The following is a 22,229-nucleotide window of genomic DNA, read 5'->3' as shown; positions in this document are numbered from 1 at the left end:
ACTTGGGAGGCAGAAGCAGTGGGATGTTCATTCTCAAATTCAAGGTCCTCTCAGTTCATAGGTAGTTTGGGGTCAGCCTGGTCTACACGAGAACCTGTCTCAAAACAACAAAACTACTACTACTACTATGAACTTGATTTCACTCAAGGCTACCTTCTAGTAGCCAAACCTGGACACTGCCCAAGGTCTTGGCTTCTCCTCATCCCTGTGTAGGTCTCTGCCTCCCGTAGGATGAGCTTCTATTGTTCAGAGACAGCTCCAGCTTCATGTGGTGGAGCAGAGTTGTAATCCTAGCACCCAGGAGCCAGGAGGATTGCTATGAGTCCAAAGCTGTCCTGAGCCATATATACATAGTTCTAAGCCAGCCTGATGTTCATAGACCTGCCTCTAAATGTATTAATTAAAACAATTAAAGCCAAAAGCCATGGAGGCGAGCAGGATCCTACACAAGTCAGCATCATGCCTCAGGCTGCAGGCTGAATTTTGAGGCCCGGCCATTCCCACGGGACAGAGTTCTTTGAAATGGCAAGATTGGCCAAACCAAGTAAGTGAATTTCAAAGCTGGATCTTGAAGTTATTCTCCTGAATGTTTCCTCTGAAATAGACTCTCTGGAGATTTCTGAAGCTGGGACTCCCTCAAGGGAATACGTGGACCTTCTCAGAGCCCAAACCCAGACATTGCCATGTCAGCCCTGACCACCTAGGGATTAATCAGCAGAGCCATGCTGTTACCCAGCAAGCAGGGTGCTTCAAACCCAGGTGATTAACCGGCTGCCTTCCAAAGCAGAGGCAAGACAATTTATTTCTCCATCTCTCCCTCCCCAGGGATGGCTGCCTGGCATCGTGAACTCCGGCAGCTTTCTGTAGCTGTGGCCGCCTTGAGGAGAAAGCCTGCAGAGAGCTGGGGTGGGGGATGGGGGAAGAAGCAGGTCCAGAGGTGGGCTCTGAGGAGGAGACAGAGGGGCCTCAGACCCATTTCTCCCTGAGTCTCATCTCTGCAGCCTGGCTGCGTTATATTCGAGATTGTTGCTGTTGTAACTGACGGAGACCGTGCAAGGGCTGGTCCCCGTCAGACGCAGGCTCATTGAATTCTCATAACTACCAGGCTTTCTATCAGGGCTTCCAGATGAGGAGAAGTAAGATTGCCCTTCAGGGTTGCCTAGCTAGTGGGGAGTAGAGCTGGTAGCCAGAGCCTCAGCTCTACCAACCTTTCTCCTTTCTTAGTGGATGTGGCAGCCCCTGTTTACAGAGTCCCTGTGATGGGCCGGCCATTGTATTGAACCCTTTCTGTCTGCCATGAATCCTGGAGGTATCCTTTCCTCAAAGCCCTTTACCAAGAAGTCACCACCATCAGAAGTGTGATTGTGGGGCAGTGCCGTACCCAACAGGGTCTGGGCTAGGGGAAGAAATACACATGGGAATTCCAGACTAAGAACAGGATGGGCCTCCTTTAATGTACATGACACCCTCTCTGGCTGCTCGTCAAGTTCCTCCATGGCACTTCTAGACACACCCTGAAGCCTAGCTCTCATCTCCCCACCCCTACCCTCGTTCAGCTGCCACCATTTGGCAGCAAGATCATGGCATTGGGCATTAGCCTCTGGTCTCTGTTTCCCTCCCTTCTCTCCTCAGTAGCCCTGACCCCAGCTTTGCCAGGATCCTTACCAAGGCTCTCTTTGTTAAGGGAGGGTAAGAAGCTGGCCCTGGAGTGGCATAGACTTTTCAAAGGCTCAAAGGCCACCCCCACCACCTCCTCAGTTGGCTCACTTACAAGGCCACTGTTCTGCTTAACCACCAGGACCAGCTACCAACTAGGGACAGCCCCTAGCCTCCCCCCCCCCCCCCCCACCGCCCCTGGCTGCTGAAATGCTGCAAATAGGCCAGGCCTTCCCTGCCTGCCGCACCTCCCTCCTGTTCCCAAGGAGATCACACTAGAGAAGCCTGCCTCCTGACTGTTCAGGCAGTTCCCTGGGTGCCTTCCCAGGACATGATGTCCATCCTCCTCTTGAGATCTGTAAGAAAAGTCTTTTAATGGAAGATGCCTTGATTCATGGCCTCTGTGATGTTTAAGCAATAGTGCAGCCAATATTTATATCTTTCCTGTGTATGTGGGTATAAGCATAGTCACACGTGTGTGGGCACTCCTGTGTCTGCATGTATGTGGAGACCCAAGGCTGACATTGGACATCTTCCTCAATCACTCTGCACTTCATTCACTGAGGCCAGGCCGCTCAATCAAACCCAGAGCTCACCTGTGTGGCTAGTCTAGCTATCCAGCTTGCTCTGGGTTCCTCTGTCTCCTCCTGGAATTGCAGGTGGGCTGCCACTCCCAGCCAGTATTTACATACTTGTGCAACAAGCACTTTATCCACCGAACCATCTCCCCAGCAGCCCCTGTAGCCAATATTTATAAGCCAATCCCCAGTAGCTTCCATCAGAGTTAGAATAAAACCCACACAAGCTGGGTATGATGACACATGCCTATGATCTGCACGCAGGTTGCTGAGGCAGGTGGATTGCTATGAATTCAAGGATAGCCTGGGCTACCAACGAGAGTATTGTAGGTTATTCTTCTCATCCCTGTGACAAAATAGCGGACTAAAGAGACTTATGGAAGGAGGGCTTTGATTTGGCTCACACAGGGAGGAGGTCACTGCATCATTGTGTGCACCGCCACGGGATAGTCCTAGCAGGGGAACACAGTGGCGCACGATGCGGGGCGGGGCAGCAGCAGGGGAGGAGGTCCAGGAGAGACATCTCTACTGGACTTGAGAGAGGATGCTGAAGCTATGAGAGCAGCATGAAACTGTAAGAAAACAGAGAGGTGGCCAGGTGTGTGCCCGCCAGGGACTGGCAGTTGCTCGGCACACGGAAGAGGAACGAATCTGGCAGGACACTGGTCTGCATATGGGAAGCGTTCAGGGCTGTTGACAAGGGCTGCTACCTTTGTGTCAGGGCTGTGGGAGGCCCCAGAAGGGTAAACAGAGGCTGATAGCTTGGTTGGTAACTTCTCTACTCCCAACCTGTTCGGCATCTCTCCCCATCCCTAAACACATGAGAGTTTCGTACCTCCAGGCCGCCTTACGCTTGGCAGGAAGGCAAGCCTCTGCCAGGCTTTTGATGGAGTCCGTGATAACAGGGCTGGGAGCCAGAAGAGAAGACAGGGAGTGGGAACTGGGCCCTGCCTTGGCCTCCGGCATCTCTGAACTGGCCTTGTCTCACCAATCATTTCTGGTGAGAGATTCTGGGAAGCGGGATGTTGCTGAGGCCAAGGAAACTCTCAAAGGCCTGGAAGGAACCAGAAAGCAAAATGCAGAATGCCCTGCCCAGCTTCCCACTGGGCCATAAAAGGCTTCTGTCTGCTCTTCTCCTGGGCTCTGTGGTTCCTGCCACTCCCAGCCAGGGCTCTGGTGATCGGGAAATCCCATCCAGGCCTGGAGTCAGGCCTGAGAGAGGAAGACTATGGGCATTCTAGAGATTCCTCTTCCAGTCCTTTCTGTAGCCTGGAGTCAAGATGTCACAGCAGAAGAGGTAGATGGGAGTTTTGATCCTGGCTCTGCCAGTCATTGAGTAGAAAACCATGACAAGCCCCATAGCCTCTGTCTCCTTCTGTTTCCTGCCTTCAAAATGGAGCTGGTATGACTGGAGATGGCATAACTGACCTTATAAATCTATTACACCAGTTGGGTGAGCTGGGGAATGCTGAGCACTGGGCACAGACACGGTCCTTCCTGATGATGGACAGGTAGAGGGTACAGGGATGGAGTGAAGATGAATGTTATGGTTTGGGTGTGACATGCCTGTCCCCTCCACCTAAAACAGGCTATGTGTCCAACAAAGCCTAGTGCCCAGCTGGTGGCACAATTTTTTTTTTTTTTTTTAAGATAGGGTCTTGTATATCCCAAGTTAGCCTCAAACTCATTCTGTAGCCAAAAATGACTTGAACTTCTGATCCTTCTGTCTATACCTGAGATTATGGGCCTATGCCACCACGTTATAATGGTGCTAGGAATCGAACCCAGGGCTTTGTGCACGCTAGGCAATCACTCTACCCACTGAGCCACATCGCCAGCTGAAGGCACTAATGAGAAGCGACTTTTGCTCTTTAAGGTGCTGACTTTACCGGTGAGTTAATCCACGGAGTTCAGGCTATTAGGAGGCGATTAGGTTAACGGGCTATTAAGAGGCGGGGCCTGGCTGGAGAAAGTAGGTTACTGGGCATGTGCCTTAGGGGGATGTCCTTCTCCCCTGCCCCTTCCCGAAGTTTCTGCCTTCTCTCCAACACTAGATGAGACACTTCGCTCCATTATGGACTTGCCGGAGGCAAGGAAGCATCTGGACAGAAACCAGATCCTGCCGGAAGGGGCTCTTGGCAGGCTGGAAATGACCGAGGGGACACGGGAGAGACGAAGGCCGGCACTGACAGCGTCTGTCGTTACCTTTTCACACCTGTGTTTTCTTGTTTGAAAAATGGGAAGGCTGTTTTCTCTTCTGGAAACGGAAGGCACATTCCACTGGAGGATTAAATGAGAAAAAACAGTAAGAAGACCCAACGACACAGGAGACACATGGCAAATCACTGACTGATAGGTATGGTTCTAGTACGGACTTCTTGAATGGAGGGCCAGGTGGCCACGCACTCCATTGATCACCAAGGTTGGTTCATTGATCCGGCTGGTGTCACCTTCCTCCACCACTGCTCCGTGTGGGTCCCTCCCTACGCTGCAAGCTCCACATCCCCAGTATATAGCACGAATCTTAAAAGGATCTTATTAATAAAATCGAACCTGAGGCCAGTTATTGGGGTGAATGCTGGAAGATCAGAGAAGCAGAACAAGTCACAGCTTCCTCACCTCGCCAGTTCCTCAGCTGATCCTGTTTTCTCAGACTGGAAGCCTCTGAGTCCTCATCCAGAATGGGTCTCAACTGAACTGTGCTGCTCAAAGCCTAAAAGCTTAACCAGCCAAATGCTTCTAGTTTCCGGTCCTCACGCCTTATATACCTTTCTGCTTTCTACCACCACTCCCTGGGATTAAAGGCTCACTTTCTGGGATTAAAGGCATGTGTCACCATGCCCGGGCCATTTCCAATGTGGCCTTGAACTCACAGAGATCCAGAGGGATTTCTGCCTCTGGAATGCTAGGATTAAAGGTGTGAGTGCCACCATTTTCTAGCCTCTGTATCTAGTGGCTGTTCTGTGCCCTGACCTCAGATAAGTTTATTAGGGTGCACAATATTTTGGGGAACACAATACCACCACACCAGTATAAGACCATTCTTTGGTCAAGGGTGCATGGGTGGGGCTGGAGAGACGGCTCATTGGTTAAAAGCACTGGCTGCTCCTCCAGAGAACCTGGGCACCCAGCACCCAAATGATGGCTTTTCTTCAACTTATTGCTACTTCTCTAAATTTTGAAAGTATATTTATTTACTCGTGTGTGTGTGTGTGTGTGTGTGTGTGTGTGTGTGTGTGTGTGTGTGTGTGTGTGTTGGTTATCTCCTTTCATCAAGTGGGCCCTGAGATTAAGCCCAGATTGTCAGGCTTGGTGACAATTGTCTTTACCTACTGAGGCAACTCTCTGGCCCTGATACTTCTTGGAAGCCTCCACCTCAAAGCAAAGCCCTGTTTCTTTTAGTACTCACCCAGAATAATCTAACAGAAACCTAGACTTAATGAGGAGTCCTTTGCCAGCACCCTTTTACTGAACTGGTCCTCTGTGTCCCCGTCACCTTCTTTACCCTTCACTGCTACAAGGATAACTGCAGCTTGCTTACTGACCAACGTGTCCCCGTGACCTTGGACTAGAATGGCATTGGCATGGGTATTGTTCAAGGGGCACAAAATAGCCTTGTCAAAATTTACGATGTTGTTTGCCCTGAACCCTGGGACAATGAGAGAAGGAAGAACAGCAGTTCTCTCTCTAGAGGTCAGGAGGAGATTGGTTTTAAGTTGCAGCCTTTCTGGGTATTGGAAATGTTCTACAAACAGAGGCTTTAACAACAGCGGGTGGGGAGGGGCACAGGGATGCTCTGGAAGATGGCTCCTCAGTTAAGAGCACTCAACTGCTCTAAGGGAGCCTACAACAGATCACAAAGGCCTCTAACTCCAGTTTCAGGGGATCTGACTCCCTCTTCCGGCCTCTTTTAGTACAAGGCACACTCGTGGTGCACTGACAGACCTGCCCCCCAAACACCCCGTGCATGTAAAAGAAATCTTTTTAAAAACCAAGGGGACTAGAGAGATGACTCAGAGGGGAAGCCTACTTGCTATAGAAGCATGAGAACCTGTGTTTGAATCCCCAGCACTCACATAAAAAGCTGGGCATGGCTGTATGTTACTAAAACCTCAACATAGGCGGGCAGAGACAGGTGAATCCCAGGAGTTCACTGTCAAGTCAGCTGAGCCCGAAGAGCGAGCTTCTAGTTTAGTAAGAGACCTTGTCTCAAGGCAATTAGGTGGGGAGTGGTAGAGTAAGACATCCAGGATACCGCCCTGGTCTCCATAGGCACACCCACTGGTACAGGAGCCCATGCATCCACAAGCATGTACTGTATACACACACACACACACACACACACACACACACACACACACACACACACACTCATACACATGCTCGTACACACAGTTTGGAGTTACACATTTAAGATTAGATGTTTAGTAGACTGGAGAGATGGCTCAGAGATTAAGAGAACTGTTTTCCAGAGGACCTAGGTTCAACTTCCAGCACCCACATGGTAGCTTACAACCATTTTTAATTCCAGTTCCAGGGGATCTAGCACTCTATTCTGGCCTCCATAAGCACCAGATATATATGCACATATATACATGCAGTTCACATACATGCAGTTCACATACATATATGCACTGAAAACACTCAGATAAAAGTAAATCTTACAATTTTTTTTTAAAATTAGAATGTTTAGGCTGGTTGTAGTATCATGTATCCTTGGGAGATGGAGGGAAGAGGAATGCAAGTTTGAGGCTAGCCTGGGCTACATAGTAAAACCCCCCTCTCAAAAAAAAATTAATGGTGTTTATTACATACTAATTTCTTGATCTTAGAAGGTAGCGTCCTACTTCAGCAGGGAGGAGGAATAGGGAATCCAAAGTTGTACATCCAAGCACCAGCTAAGTGTGTTGTGAATGATGAACGCCGACAAGACCATGGACACCAAAATGAAGATGGCAAAGATCTCGGCTTATCCGGGAAGCAGAGAGCAGAGTCTTTATTCTTAGACATACTACACTGTTACATCTCTGGTCACAAAATACATAGTGGGTAAGATACCATTCTGCTAATGCTTGCCTTTTTTCTTACTGGACAAAGAGCACTTTTTTATATGTTACTGACCAAATCTCCTTCAACCTGGCTTAGGCCCAAGGGAAGGCCGGCATGGTAGCTGACTTGAAATCTTACAGCATTGGAGGTCAGCATGCCTGCTGGGGAGTCGATGATGGAAATACAGCCCCTCCTCTCATGACCAGGGGACCCTGTGTTGTCACGAGTGTTCTGGGCCAGCTGCACAGCTGGATTAATTAACCAAGAGAGCCTTCTCCAGTCTACACTAAAATTTTTATGTTCTGTGTCCACCAACAACAACCACGGCATTAATTGAATCTATGGCTTAATATATTGCTGCTATCTCTCTTCTGATGGCCTTATCATGGCTCCTGGAAGGATGGTGGTGGTGATATGTTTCAGGAGGAGAAATGAGCCTGGAGAAACCTGAAGCAGGATTCCAAACACTGGTGACTCAATGGGACACGCACATCACAGATGTAGGACCATTGACCTCCAAGAGTTTAGTTTGTTGGTGCACGCTTTTAATCCCAGCACTCGGGAGGCAGAGACAGACCTCTGAGTTCAAGGCTAGCCTGGTCTACAGAGTGAGTTCCAGGACAGCCAGGGCTACACAGAGAAGCGCTGTCTTGAAAAACAAAACAAAACAAACAAAAAAGACCTTCATCCTGCTTGATGCCATAAAGTGAAGGTAAAGACTCCCAGCAAGAAGTCTGTAAATGTTCCATTGACTGAGAAGAAGCCAAGGTCCACTGGGACAGTGGGAGTCATGAAAGTGTCTTGGAGAGTGAACCTCAGAAGCAGGATAAGAGGAGAGGGCAGCAGGCAGGGCAGAGCACTTCAGGACACCAGAATACCTGGTCAAGCTAGAGAGTGGAGGGAGCAAGGGGAACTCAGCATCCTTAGGTGGCTGAGGCGTTCACCGCATACAGCTGGGGTTGGGTGGAGGACCGGGACTTCTGTCAGACGACAGGATGGGGATTCCTGTCAGAGAACGGGGACTCCTGTCAGAGGATGGGGACTCTTGTCAGAGGACCAGGACTTCTGTCAGAGGACGGAGACTCTTGTCAGGAGGACGCTGACTCCTGCCAGGGTGGAATGAACAACACAGAGGTGGACTCAGAGAGTGCTTAAACGCCAGGGTAAGAAATTGGGACCTCATTCAGTAAATTGTAAAGAACTGTTGAATATTTTTAGTGGGGTGTGTGTGTGTGTGTGTGTGTGTGTGTGTGTGTGTGTGTGTGTGTGGTGGGATTTTGACAGTCTCGCTATATGAAATAGGCCTCTGTGTCCTAAACACTGGGGTTACAGACATGTACCCCAACACCCACGATTTTTGAGTGTCATGGATTGTGTTGACATTTTTGGACTTTGCATTCCAGCCCTCACATCCTGTGGCTCCGTAAGACTGAACTCGACTCTGTCTCCTCTGAAATCTCCACACTCCCGTACTAAGTCCTTTCTGTCCTTGTCCTTTGAGCATCTTGAGACAGGGTTCCCTTTCCTCTAGCGTGGGCGGGTGCTTTCCAAGTCTCCCACTCTCGCTGTGGTTCTCCCATCCCTCTTTGAATTCTGCTAGAGAGTGAATTCTCTTGACCCTCGGGACAGTATCTTGTTCATCAATGTGTCCCCCAAAACCCAGCACGGGGCACTAAACGGAGGTGCATACAGGAAGGAAGGTTGAGATGTAGCACCTCTCTGGTTCCTCCCTGTTCTCCGCTTAAGAGAGTCTCCTGAGAACAATGGAAAATCCTAGGTGTCAACAGGGGCGATTGACGGCAAGAGATGTGCCCTCAGCTTAAACCATCAGTCTCTTACAGGAAACAACGTCTACAGGAACAAAAACAACCTTCCATTCCCACATCTTCCTGAGAAGAAAATGAAGCCAGGTATATTTCCAGGCACGCCTGGGAACTATGTGAGTACCAGTAAGGCGGAGGGTTACTTTTCAGTGCTATAACCCTCCGCCTGAGGCGTGTCACCTCGGCTGCTGCTCCTCAGACCATCAGGGGGAGCAATCTCACCGCATCCCTGGCCTCGGCTGGTTTTACTCCACCAAGAGTGTAGTCAGGAACTCTGGGAATTGTAGTCCTGGGATGTCAAGGCGGTGTCTCTCGCTTTGCGCCTCGGGACTTGTAGTTTAACAACCAGAGTCCGAACATAAGGTTTAAGCTCGCAAGTGGAAAGGAACTACTACTCCCAGAGGGCCACGGGCTCCGGGGCGGTGTCGGGTTTCCGTCGAGCAATTCTTCTGAGATTGCTTCTGAGTGATCAGCGCGACTGGGTAAGTTTGATTGGCGAAAGCTCCAGTTCTCAACTGAGCTATCCAAAGACCTTTTTATATTCCAGCGTGGGCCTTCTTGTCTTTCAGTCTCAGAATCTGCACGCTAATGTTTGCTCTTCATTGTCTCTATTTTCTATTCAGACAAATCCCGTCAGAATCCACCCCGCCCCTAAGCCCTCCCAGGGTCACCACGGACTGTCACTCCCACGCCCCGAGATTCCCGTCTTGACCCTCACCCCCCGCCTCACGTCCCTGAGTCCCGGCTACTTTGTGTCCTCCACGCTGCGCCCCACTCGTCTTTGTCCTGTTTGTCTTGCTGGTGGAGGAAGACCGCCAAATCCTTCCTCCCAGTGTTGTGAACTTGGAAGTGCAGCGAAGAACTGTGCCTCACTCCCTGCGACCCTGGGCAAATCGCGCAGGCTGTCTGGGACTCTCTTCTCCTATATTACCGGGTGTGGAAGTGCTTTGTAAACTGCAGGCCCCCACAAGCAACACAGGCGCTCTTTTGTTGGTGCCCTAGAACATTCTTATCAGGGCAACCTTTCTGGTTCTGCCGCCTCGTTGCTCAATCCCGTCCCTCGAGCTCTTGATGTCTTCATCTAAGACCAGGTTGTTGCTTCACTTCCTCCAGAGACCAAAGATCAGACAGTCACCCGGGCCATAGCCTCCAGAGAGCTTTGTCAGAAAGGAGGCCCAAGAGGGGTGCTTGTCTTGGACTCTGGCCTGAAATAGCCGGTGATGAAAAAGTCCACAGGGCTGGCAGAGAGACAGAGCTGCTCGCTAGAAGCAGGACTCCAGCAGGACAGCGCTGCAATGAAAGGCCCGTCCTTTGCCTTTGGGCTCTTCTGGGCCTCTTTAGTGGACTTTGGTAGGTGTGTCTCAAGTGTGAGAAGCCTGGGAGAGAAAGATTCATTTTGCCAAAGGACTCTATGCCGGGAAAAATGGAAGACCTCAGCTGGGTATTTTGAAAGAGAGACACAGCATTGCTGATTAGTTGCTGGCGTTTTAGGAGTAATTACAATGTTCCAGGCCTTAGGCAGTATTAATTTTCTCCTTAAAACCTCACTTGTGAGGTGTCCCTGTTTTCACATATAAGAAAGCTAAACTTGGAGCAGGCATGTAGTTAGAATAATTAGTTATAGCTGCCTCACGAAGTCACAGTGTCTTCAATATGCCAGACACTTTACACACGTAATCTTTGACCTCATGAGTAGCTGTAGATGACAGGTTTAGAGTTTAAGGCATTTGTTGAAGGTTTCACAGCTGTGGCTGGCTAGATTGCTCAGTGGGGTAAAGGCACTGTCATGCCTGATGACTAAAGTTCTATTCCAGAAACCCGAAAGGTGGAAGGAGAGAACCAACTCCTGCAGGTGTCCTCTGACCTCCACATGGGGTGCCATGGCACCCCTCCAATAAATAAATAAACGTTTTTATATATTTAAATACACACACACACACACACACACACACACACACACACACGTAGATCTCATCCAGCTGGTAAGTAGCAGAGATGGAATTCAAAGTCACCAAAACTTTTCTTTTCCCTCTGTCGCATAGAACTTTTTTTGATAAACATGATAGATTAAAAACTAATTAAGGCCGGGCTGCAGTGGTGTACACCTTTAATCCCAGCACTGGTCTACAGTGAGATCCAGGACAGGCATCAGAACTACACAGAGAAACCCTGTCTCAAAAAACCAAAACAAAACAAAAACCAAACAAGCAAACAACAACAACAAAATGAATTAAGCTGGATATAGTGGTACTCACCTATTGTTCTAGCACTTGGGAGGTGAACAGGGAACTCTTGAATTTGGGGCCAGCTTGGGCTACCCAGAGAGACCCTGTCTCAGAACAGCTGAGGAGAAGAATTGAAAGATTTTAAAGCCAAAAGAAGACACAGTAAGTTCTCACTGCCTGTGGAAAGCATGTGATAGATAGTGTCCTACAGAAAGAAAGCATGACTTTTTTTTTTCTTTCTCGAGACAGGGTTTCTCTGTGTAGCCTTGGCTGTCCTGGAACTTTCTCTGTAGACCAGGTTGGCCTTGAACTCACAGAGATCCACCTGCCTCTGCCTCCCGAATGCTGGGATTAAAGGTGTGGCCACCACTGCCCGGCTAAAGCATGGTCTTTACTCCATGGAGTTCACATGAAGAGAAAAGGCATTGTGTGTGAAAAATTATACAGCTCTTATTAGAGAAAGTAATTTTTTAACATTTATTTATTCGTGTGTGACTGGGTATCTGTGTACTGTGGTGAGCGTGTGGAGGTCAGAGGTGGACCTGGGGTGGATCTCCTCTCCTTTCACAATGTGAATCTGGGAACTGAACACAGGATATCAGGCTTAGAGGCAAGCTCCTTTGCCTGCTGAGCCATCTTGCCTGTATTAACCTGTGTGTTTCTGAGTGGCCGTGGCGATTTGCCCAGTGAGATGATAGTCAAGTCCATAGGGTACGTTCAGTGTTGGTTGCATGCATGTGACCATGCGTGTCTGAATGAAAGAAAAGACCCTCCCCTTCCCCCGCCCCCAGAGATCCTCAAATCCTAATGGCCAGAAACACCTAGGATTTAAAAACATTAATTTGGGGGGGTGGGTGGCGCACGCCTTTAATCCCAGCACTCGGGAGGCAGAGACAGGCAGATCTCTGTGAGTTCAAGGCCAGCCTGCAGAGTGAGATCCAGGAAAGGTGCAAAGCTACACAGAGAAACCCTGTCTCGAAAAACCAAAAAAAGAAAAAAAAAAAAAAAAAAAACCACATTAACTTGGAGTTGGGAGTGTAGCTTGTAAAGTGCTTGCCTTGAAAGGCCCTGGGTTCCGGCTCTAGGCCCTCAAAAAAAAAAAAAAAAAAGACATTGCTTTTTCTGCAAATGGAGGAAATACAGTGTTAGAGATTGCAGGGAGATTGGGTAGTGGGTTCAGAAACCTCTGACATAGATTCCACATGGATACTGTGGGAAGCGAGTCACTGAGACTCAGACTGTCAGCCTAGACACCGCACCTTGCAGCCTGTGCGGGGGAGTCCAGGTGAGGGAGGGGGACCCTGCTCAGAGCTGAGAAGAGGGAAGGCTGGAGTCTAGGAAATCCCAGTGGACTAGGAGGTCTCAGTGGGTCTGGATGATGGAGAGGCTCCAGACAGGCACTGCTATGAATTGCGGAGCCAAGGTCAGCAATGGAACCCACCTGACCAACTCCCCTGGACAAAAATCCCATGCCATTTATGAGAAATAAGGCTGGGCATCTCTTCGTTGTAATTTGCCAATGAGATTGACTTTTATCCTGAGATTGGCTTTTATCCTGAGATTGGCTTTTATCCTGCGATTGGCTTTTATCCCGTCTTGTCCTTCTTGGTCATCAGTCCATGTGGGCCTGGGGAACTCAGGCTGTTTCAGGTTAGCCTCAGTCTGGTCATTTGTCTTCCTTGGTTTTTATTTATTTCCAAGCAGAATTTAGCTGATGGGTCCTCCCAGAAGCCTGCCAGGATCACCAGGGTTCTGTACTTCCCCACCTCCATGACTGCTTTCAAATATACTTTCCTGATGCCTGACCCAAAGACTGATCTCAGATGAGACAAAATCCCTTTCCACAAAATCCTGGCCACACAGCCCTCAACCCCACCCCATCTTTGCCTCTCCCTTTTCCCTCTGGTTCCCAAATCTACACAGTTGCCAAACTCTATTGTTTCTGCTTTTCTTGCAATCAACAAATACGGGTGCGACGAATCTTGCTCATGCCGGATACTATGAAAGGTGTTTTAATTGCATGGTTTCATTTATCTCCATAGCAACCACAGACTGATAGAAATCCCCTTATGCAGATGCAGAATGAGGCTTAGAGAGAGCAGGTTAAGGTGCCCAAGCTAGATGGCAGAGGAGCTGGGTCTCAGGCTTGGGTCTTTCATGGGGGGCTGCTTAGTTGTTAATGCACAGATATGAGGATCTGAGTTCAGATCCTTAGAGCTCACATTAAAAAAAAAAAAAAAAGAAAGCTGGGTGTGAAAAGGCTGGGTATGGTAGCACATGGCTTTAACACCTGCACTCAGGAGACAGAGGCAGTGGATCTCTGAGTTCAAGGCTAGCTTGTGTACATAGCAAGATCCAGGACAGCCTGGGCTACAGAGAGAGACTCCATCATTAAAAAAGAAGCCAGAGTCCAGTGAGGTGGATAGAGACACTTGCTGCTAAACATGACTGGGTTTGATCTCTGGGACCCTCGAGTTAGGAGAGAAGCGACTCCCTCAAGTTGTCCTGACACCCACAAGCATACTGTCACACATGCATTTCCACACATTAAACAAATAAATGTAATTTTAAAAATTAAAAAAAAAAAACCTGATTGATGGTGATGGTATGCTGTAATCTCAGTGATGGTGAAATGAGGGGCAGCCAGGTAGATCCGGGAAGGCTGTGTGGTCAAATTCTAGCTAATAAGAGACCCTGCTTCAAACAACAGGGTGTCAGGGAAACACGAGATCCAACATGTGAGTGAGGTTGGCCTCCACATGCATCACACACCGCCCTTTCTCCCCTGGAAGCCAGCACTGGCTGCCCCCCCTCCCCCCACCCCTCCCCGCGTCTCACAGGTCCCTTCCTAACACTTTCTTCTTTTCCCAGCCTTCACCGGCTCTGTGCTCCCACGCTCAAGGGACACACTCCCTCCTCAGAACTCCAGTGGCATTTTCTCTCTCCCGTATGACAGGATCTGCAGCTGCTTCACTGTCATGTGATCCACATGTGTCCTGCAGCTGCAGCCTTCGACCGCCAGCGGGTGCCCTCAGCCACTGGGTGAACCTTTGGAGACTCCTCCTCTTTACCTCTGGCTGAGTAGTCACCGCGTGCGCGGTCCGCCACAGAGCTTAGCTCCTCCTCTGCCTCCTCTTTGTAATTGCGGGTATCTTCAAGTGTGCATTGGAAAAACAAAAGGGAAAAATGAATAGTAGAAGGAAAATCATCACCTCCAACATTATTTAATGAGTGACTCTTTGGGGTTCTTTGAGGTTTTCTTCGGGACCAGATGATTGGCAGTCAGGAGGTCTGTGTGTAGTAACAGTTGTGCTGTGACCTTGAGCAGCTCTCCGAGTCTCTCAGGAGCTTGACTTACTCAGTGATGCGCATGTGTGTACAGAGGTGGGGCCAGGGGAGATTGCAGGGAGCATTGGCAGCAGCCACCCCTAAGGTCTCTTCTTGCTCAGGCATGCTCTGACCTGCACACTCATCCTCCCAGAGGAGGAATCAGAATAATGTCAAAACAAACCACGTGGGCCCAGGACCCTGCCCATATAGTTGGTTTGGGCTGTAAGGAATAGGAATCTAAATTTTGTTGCTTTAAACAGGGTGGGTTATGGGTTAGGACACACACACACACACACACACACACACACACACACACACACACACACCATAGCCAAGATAGCTCTCTCTTGCCTTGGTGTGCCCATCTGTAAAACTGGTCCTGATACCTCCTTTCTCAGAGTGTTAGATGAAGCAATGTCTGGGTTGTGCTCACTACAGCAGTTACTGCTGGATGGACACATGGTAGGTGCAGTGTCAGTATGTGTTAATCCTGAGGCAGGGTCTCTTCAACTCACGATGTAGCTGAGTGATGCCCTGAGTTCCTAACCCTGCATCCACCACCTTCCCAATGCTGGGGTTACAGGTGTTATCATAACCGTGTTATACAGGGCTAGGGATTGAACCCAGGGCTTCTTGAATGCCAGGCAAGCTCTCTGGGAACTGAGGATTAGCTCATCACTACCATCTCCTCACCCCACCAAAGAAAATGAAGACTATGGTCCCTAGGGCTGGGAATGGAACACTTGCTAGCATGTGCAAGGCCCTGGGTTCGATCCCACCACCACAAAAACTACAACCAAAAAGCCGGCCTGTAAACGTTGGCAAATAGCAAGCGTAAATGATGCATGTGGTTTATTGAGTAGCTGGCAGGAAGGCCGGGGTGATAAGGATGTCAGGAAATGGGCAGGGTTAACACATGACCTAGAGAAGCACCAGGCAGAGAAGAGACCAGCAAGAGGCTGTTCTGTGCTCTCCTTCCAGCCCGCAAGTTCAGGACACCCAGGCTGTAGTCCAGCTGATGAGATGGGGAGCAGCCAGTCCATGTGCTTTCCACCCATCTCGGGACCCCACCATGTTGGCTGCACAGATGTGATGGAGGGTCAGAGTCTTGAGGTAGGTGTCCCAAGCTCTGCCCCTGCACTGTTCCACGACTTCTGCCCACGTGGGGACTTTGCCACTGTAGGTCCAAGTGTGCAGTTCTGGGGAGCTGGGCTGGATTTGGTTATCAGCCCTTAGGCCTGTCTACCTGCCTTTTTAAAAAAAAAAAAAAAAAATCCTCTTTCAAAACATTAGAACCTTTCCAATTGACAGAGAAACTCAGTTCTTTCACCAGCAAGGAGAAGGTGCCTGGCTTCAAAGGCAGCTCGCAGACCCTTCCTCCTGTCTTGAGTATGGGCATCTGCTCCCAGAAAGGTTTTTGATCTCATCCTGGTGTAGGTGAGTGGGTGTAGGCACAGGGGGCCACGCACACCGTCATGACTGCTGCGCCTTGGGTGGGAGGGTGGTGTCTTCATCTCCTGCTTCTGTTTGTTTCCCACCTTCGGAACCTTCTGGCAGTTTCTAGGCTTTTCTTTTTCTTTGTTTCCTCCTCCTCCTCCTTTTTAAACATTTTTTGAGACAGGTTTCTCATGTAGCTCAGGCTGGCCTCCAAATAGAAATGTAGCCAAGGATAACCATAAATGAGCCCCCGATCCTCCCATCTCCAGGACCCCAGGCATGTGCCACCATGGCCCTGCAGGTTCTTAGGTTTTTGTTCCTAATGGTTGGACTCACCTCTGTCCTGTGAGAGACACCCACTTCCTGGTAACCCCTCTCCTGCTCCCTTGTGACCAAGCATCCTGCTGCCTCCTGAGAGGCAACCTGGAAGAGTGGCTTGGATGATCCGCCACTGCCACCCTGTTCAACCTAAGAGCAAATTCAGTTCCCCTGTTCGCACCAAGCCTGGGCCCACGAACTCGCCATGTTCTGGTGCGGTGCTGTCCCAGGATGTAATTCAAAATGCAGCTTGATGACTGGAAGAACAAAAGCTATATGTTCTATATGCCAACAACAAAGTTGTTTCTGGATTTGAGGAAGCCTTTGATTCCCTTCGCTGTGACCAGCCTGGCTGGTGCCCCGACTCCTGCTGACTCACAGTGCCTAGGCTTCTTGGCCCAGCAGCTGCTCTCTGCTTTTCCCCAGGGTAGCCTCTTCCGACTCTTCTACCCCTGCCAAGCATCAGAGACGTGTGAGCAGCCCCTGTGGATTCCCCGCTATGAGTACTGCTTGGGCCTGGCTGACTACCTGCAGTATAACAAGCGATGGGTGGGGTCGCTCTTCAACCTGGGGTTGGGTAAGTATGGCCTGGCCTGGCCTGGGTGTCTTCCCAGTGGCCTGTTTATGTCCCCAGGAGAAACCCAGGCAGACACAGTAACTTTTAACTTGTACAGTCCAGTCCTTGGTATGGAGAGATGGGAGAGAATTGAGTGTGTGAAAATTTGGGTCATCGCTTCAAATCCAGGCTTTGTAATTTACTGGGACTTAGGCAAGTCACTTACCCTGCTCGCCTGCCAGCTTTTGTAGAGCTGTGGTGCCAGATAGTGCAATGTTTGGACATGAGATGGGGGCATGGCTGTGATTCCTAAATCCAGCATGCATTCTCACCCAGTCTATAGATCATTGCCCCCCTTTTCAGTACTGGGGATCAAACCAGGGCCAGCACCCTACCACTTATCACTGAACCACATCCCACTAGCCATATGCTCTACCACCACCCCAGCAGCTGTATCGGACATTCTTGGTTCTCAGGGAGCACCCATAATCCTGCAGCTTGCCCTCTGGGGCTGTTTTCCCTCCCCAATCCCAAGTCCCCACTCCAGGTGTTCCCCATGGCCTTGGCACCTCACATATCTGCTCCAGATTTCTTCAGTACTGCTTTTTTGGAAATTTTTTTTCTTGGTGGTTCTGGAGAGGGGAGGACCCCAAATGCCCACCCCTGCCTGTACCCAGGCTGCCCTTGGGATCACAGTTCAGGGCAGCCAGAGATGCTACAGCCTGTGTCTCTGCCAGGATCTTGTCGCTTGCCTGTTAGCTGGAATGGCCCCTTTAAGACAAAGGAATCTGGATACCCCTTGATCATCTTGTCCCATGGCCTGGGAGGCTTCAGGTAAGAGCTCTGTCCCTGGACTTTGCCTAGCCCTTGTATTGTGAGAGCTTGTGTCTCAATGTAGTCTCAGAGGGTGGAATAGCAGATGTTTCACCTACTTCCATTTTACTCCCATCTGTCCCCTGGCGTGGCACTGGGCCCTCCTCCCCGAGACCAGGGCTTCGTAAGGTTTTCCACTTGTGACTTGCCCACTCTCAAATTATATAAAATAGGCATACAAGTCAAGCATTTGCTGTTGAGAAACCATAAAGAGATTGATTTTAAAGTAATGATTTGGTATGCAATATCATTTTACCACTCATTAGAAGCAAAAGCAAATTCGCATACTAGTGAGATGGATGAACTTGTTTATTTTTGTATAAGGGATTGACTCTAGACTGAATGTTGAGGCCGTAAGACCTAAAGTGTCTTCAGTGTTTTTCACAATTCACTGAGCTTTGGTTTTATGAACATTGATGCTGAGAATGCTGCATTGTATAAATACATAGTACAAAATGGCGGAAGTTATGTTTAGGGCCATTTCAGAAATTGGAAACTCTGTCTTAATCCCAAGCCAAGATCCATTTAACACGTGTGTGTGTGTGTGTGTGTGTGTGAAACTCAAGTTAGCAACCCAGACACCAGTCTTTTTTTTAAGATGTATTTTTATTCTTTTTAATTATGTGTATGGATTGTGTGTCTGCTCATGTGAGTGCAGGTGCTCATGGAGGCCAAAGGTGTCAGATCTTGTGGAGCTGAAGTTACAGACAGCTGTGAGGCACCTGATGTGGGTGCTGGGAATCAAACTCGGGTCTTCTATAAGAGCAGCCAGTGCTCTCAACCACTGAGCCATCTCTCCAGCCACCTCAGGTGCCAATCTTTAAAAATCCAACATTCTAATACAATACAATAAAAAAAAAAATAGAAGAACTTGATACTTACACGTGGAGGAGTGACAGTGGGGAACATGAATAGTCTTTGTTTTCTGTAACTAAGCCATGAAGAGCAGGGATCTTTGTACAGTAAAAGCACTACAGTTTGCAACATGCAGTCGTGTCCGATCTGTGTCCAGGTGACTAAGCACGGTGGCATGGCGTAGTGCACGGTACACGTGTGCGTGCAGAACCCAAGATGGCAGAGAAGTTTCCAGTTGCAGCTTGGGCAAAGCACTGTCAGAAACACCTTGGACTCATCCCGCCTTTGAGCTTCAATTAATTTGGGGTCATTTGGGGATATGCTAGCCTGCGGAGCCTAACCTGCAAACCCTGCCCATGGCACTTGTGTCCCATGTGGGCTAGGGAAAGTTGTAACTCTCTGAGCCTAGATTTTAACATCTGCCAACTGAGGATGTGGCTCCCACGTGGTGGTTTATGAGGTTTCAGTTGGACTGGTGCCTACTAGGCGCACAGTCCTGCCATTCTCTCCCTTGAGTTGTGTGGAGGGATGTGGTGATGATAAATTTCATAATCTCTAACTCCAGACATTGGGCTTTGAAACATGATCCTAATTAGTCTTAGCAATCAAAACCTGGAGTCAGGAGTCAGATATTGAGGGTGAAAGCTGAAAGATCAGAGAAGCAGAGTAGCAGCCACTAGAAACTAACTACTTACCTCTACAAATCTATAAATCCTCAGACCGAATGAGGGGTGGGGTGGGAACCTGGCTCTACAACTCTTCAGACTGAATGGAGCCGAGATCCTATCTCTGCCCACCTTATATTCCTGTCTCCACCTCCTGATGCTGGGATTAAAGGTATGAGCCTCCTAAATGCTGGAATTAAAGGCTTGATCCTCCCAAGTGCTGGGATTAAAGGCATGATCCTACCTAGTGCTGGGATTAAAGGCATGCACCACTACCGGGCTCTGTTTCTCTTTTAGACTGGATCAATCTCATGTAGCCCAGGGTAGCCTTGAACTCCTGATCTTCCTGTTTCCTCCTCCCAAGTGCTGGGATTAAAGATGTGTGCCACCACTGCCTGGCCTCTATGATTAACTAGTAGGTAGCTTCACCCTCTGATCTCCAGGCAAGCTTTATGTGTCAGAACACAAACAAAATATAATAAAACATTTCCCCCTTTTTGTCTAAACAAAAGTGAAGGTTTTAACTAACATAGAAAAACTATATATAATTAAGTATAATAACTATATACAAATATATACAGGCAATAATTACATTAGCAATGTCTAGCCCATTAGCATATGATACATTCATAGAAAATACTCCATTATCTATCCCATCTTGGTGAGTCCAAAGTTTTGTACCTAATTCACCTTCTATCCTAACTTGCATTACCAACTCAAACTATCATTTTATGTCTCTCAACCTTATACACTTTACACCTCTTTAGTGAGTTTCTTTTCTGAGTCTGGTAACAAAGAAAACTAGATAACTATCTAGTCTTCAACTCCATCAGAGACCTGAGAAGGATATAATATTATCTGAGTAAACAGGAAGTGTAGAGCAAACAACTTCTAAAAATAAAAAGTGATAGAAACAGCTGGCTGCCTGGACAGTTACTCAAGGTTCCTCTGTAACGTTGGGGTATCCATCTTTGGCATACAGGCCTAGAATATCTGACAGACTTTTCTGTGAAGCAGAATTTTTGAAGGACTGTCCTGCCTTGTCTTGGCAAAGTTCAGTAGTCACTTTCTTTTGTCTCCTGCTTGTGTAGCTAGAGTTTTCCTGCCTGGCCCACAGTCAGGACAAATCTCTCTCACCCGCCAGTCCCACAGCCGCTCAGACATAACCAAGTAAACACAGAGACTTATATTGCTTACAAACTGTATGGCCATGCCAGGCTTCTTGCTAACTGTTCTTATATCTTCAATTAATCCATTTCTATAAATCTATACCTTGCCACATGGCTCGTGGCTTACCAGCATCTTCACATGCTGTTTCTCATCATGGCGGCTGGCAGTGTCTCTCCGACTCAGCCTTCCACTTCCCAGCTTTATTCTCCTCCTTGTCCTGCCTATACTTCCTCCTGCCTGACTACTGGCCAATCAGTGTTTTATTTACTAACAAATCAGAACAAAACATTTGCCATACAGAACATCCCACAGCATGCTTGTCCAATTTGGACAGCATTCTGTCATCAGTTGAAGCAAGGGCAGTCTATTGCCCAGTAGCTAACTTTTGTCACAAAGAAAATAAACTCCATATGAACTTTCTTTGATGCCCCTCTTCTCTGAGGTCAATTGGTGCTGCCAGGAGCAGACATGTCTCATTGTCACAGGGCTTCAACTTCATAATTCAGTATCCAGTCAGGATTGCTCCCATGGTTTATTCTGTCTACACCATGGCGTGTTATATATCTTGTGATGTAGCCTGCTTGCTCTCACTTAAGTTTGTTAGTGCCATCTCTGTCTGTTCATACATGAAATATATATATCTGGTTTATATCCCAGAGTGCCACATATCTCAGAAGCTGCCAACCCTCCACCTCTTGTCCACATGATAACAAGGAGATCTGTTTTCAAGCTAGTAGTGTGTAGTGACTAACATCGGTCCTTCTGGAAGGCAGGAGCTTGAATTCAGGCCAGTGTGTGACATGTGGTGATACCCTATCTCACAACCGAAGAAGCCTAAATCCGACCTTGCTAGTCCAGTGCCTTGAAGAGTGCCTGGCAGATTGAGGTCTCAATAAATATTTGTTGAGTGAATGAATGTTCTTCTAAATGAAACATTTTCTTTTCTTTCCTTTTTTAAGAGAGTGTCAGATTCCCTGGGACTGGAGTTACAAATGGTTGTGAGTCACCATGTGGGTGCTGGGAATCAAACTCGGGTCCTCTGGAAGAACAGACAGTGATCTCAACCACTGAGCCATCTCTCCAGGTCCTAAATGAAACATTTTAGTAGCTTTTTGAACTTAATTCTGTTTTTAAATTTTCAAATATTGAACTAGAGGTGTGCATTGCACACATGGTATGTGTGTCCCTTTCTAAGGGTGCCCATCCTGACTCCTCTATGAGGCTGAGTTTTCAAGTGCTATTTACTTCTCAGTACTTAACATAATTGCAGCATATTTTAAAAATGATTTGTTCTAGTTTTAATTATGTGTGTATGCATGTGTGTGTGTTGTGTGAGTCCATGAGTGTATGCATGCATGTGTGTGTGTGTTTGTGTATCTGAATATAGGTGTCTGAAAGCTTCAGATCCTCTGGAGCTGGAGTTACAGGTGCTTGTGAGCCTCCCAATGTGGGTGCTGGGAATCTGGGTCCTCTGCAGGAGCAGTGCTCTCTCTTGGTTGCTGAGACAGCCCCACAGTGCATTTATCACTTGTGTAATTATGTTCCAGTGTCTGTCTTCCCTGCTAGACTGTAGCCCCTGTGAAGACAGACACCACGCCTGTCTTCTGTGCCCTCACTGTGTATGACAGTGTCTGGAAGTCATAGTTTCCCAGTAAATACTCATTACGAAAGGAACAGAGGGCTGTTTTGCTAGA

At 48.3% G+C, this 22,229-nt stretch overlaps 1 protein-coding gene across 5 annotated transcripts in view; it reads left to right on the top strand.

Annotated features, from left to right (window-relative positions):
• The first annotated feature begins 9,028 nt into the window (after positions 1-9,028).
• Positions 9,029-22,229, top strand: part of Pafah2 (platelet activating factor acetylhydrolase 2) — a 30,366-nt gene continuing 17,165 nt past the window's right edge. Inside the window, exons 1-4 of one of the 5 annotated variants that reach the window (XM_052717013.1) lie at positions 9,029-9,588; positions 15,643-15,774; positions 16,843-16,993; positions 17,710-17,806. In XM_052717013.1, coding sequence (XP_052572973.1) covers positions 15,685-15,774; positions 16,843-16,993; positions 17,710-17,806 — 338 coding nt within the window. In that variant the 5' untranslated portion in view covers positions 9,029-9,588; positions 15,643-15,684. The other 4 variants (XM_052717014.1, XM_052717017.1, XM_052717016.1 and 1 more) reach the window with 4 other exon arrangements.

The sequence above is a fragment of the Peromyscus californicus genome, unplaced genomic scaffold, assembly GCF_007827085.1.
Source record: "Peromyscus californicus insignis strain IS unplaced genomic scaffold, ASM782708v3 Scaffold_5__1_contigs__length_169319896, whole genome shotgun sequence".
Taxonomy (NCBI): Eukaryota; Metazoa; Chordata; class Mammalia; order Rodentia; family Cricetidae; genus Peromyscus; species Peromyscus californicus.
This window is presented reverse-complemented; position numbering and strand designations above follow the sequence as displayed.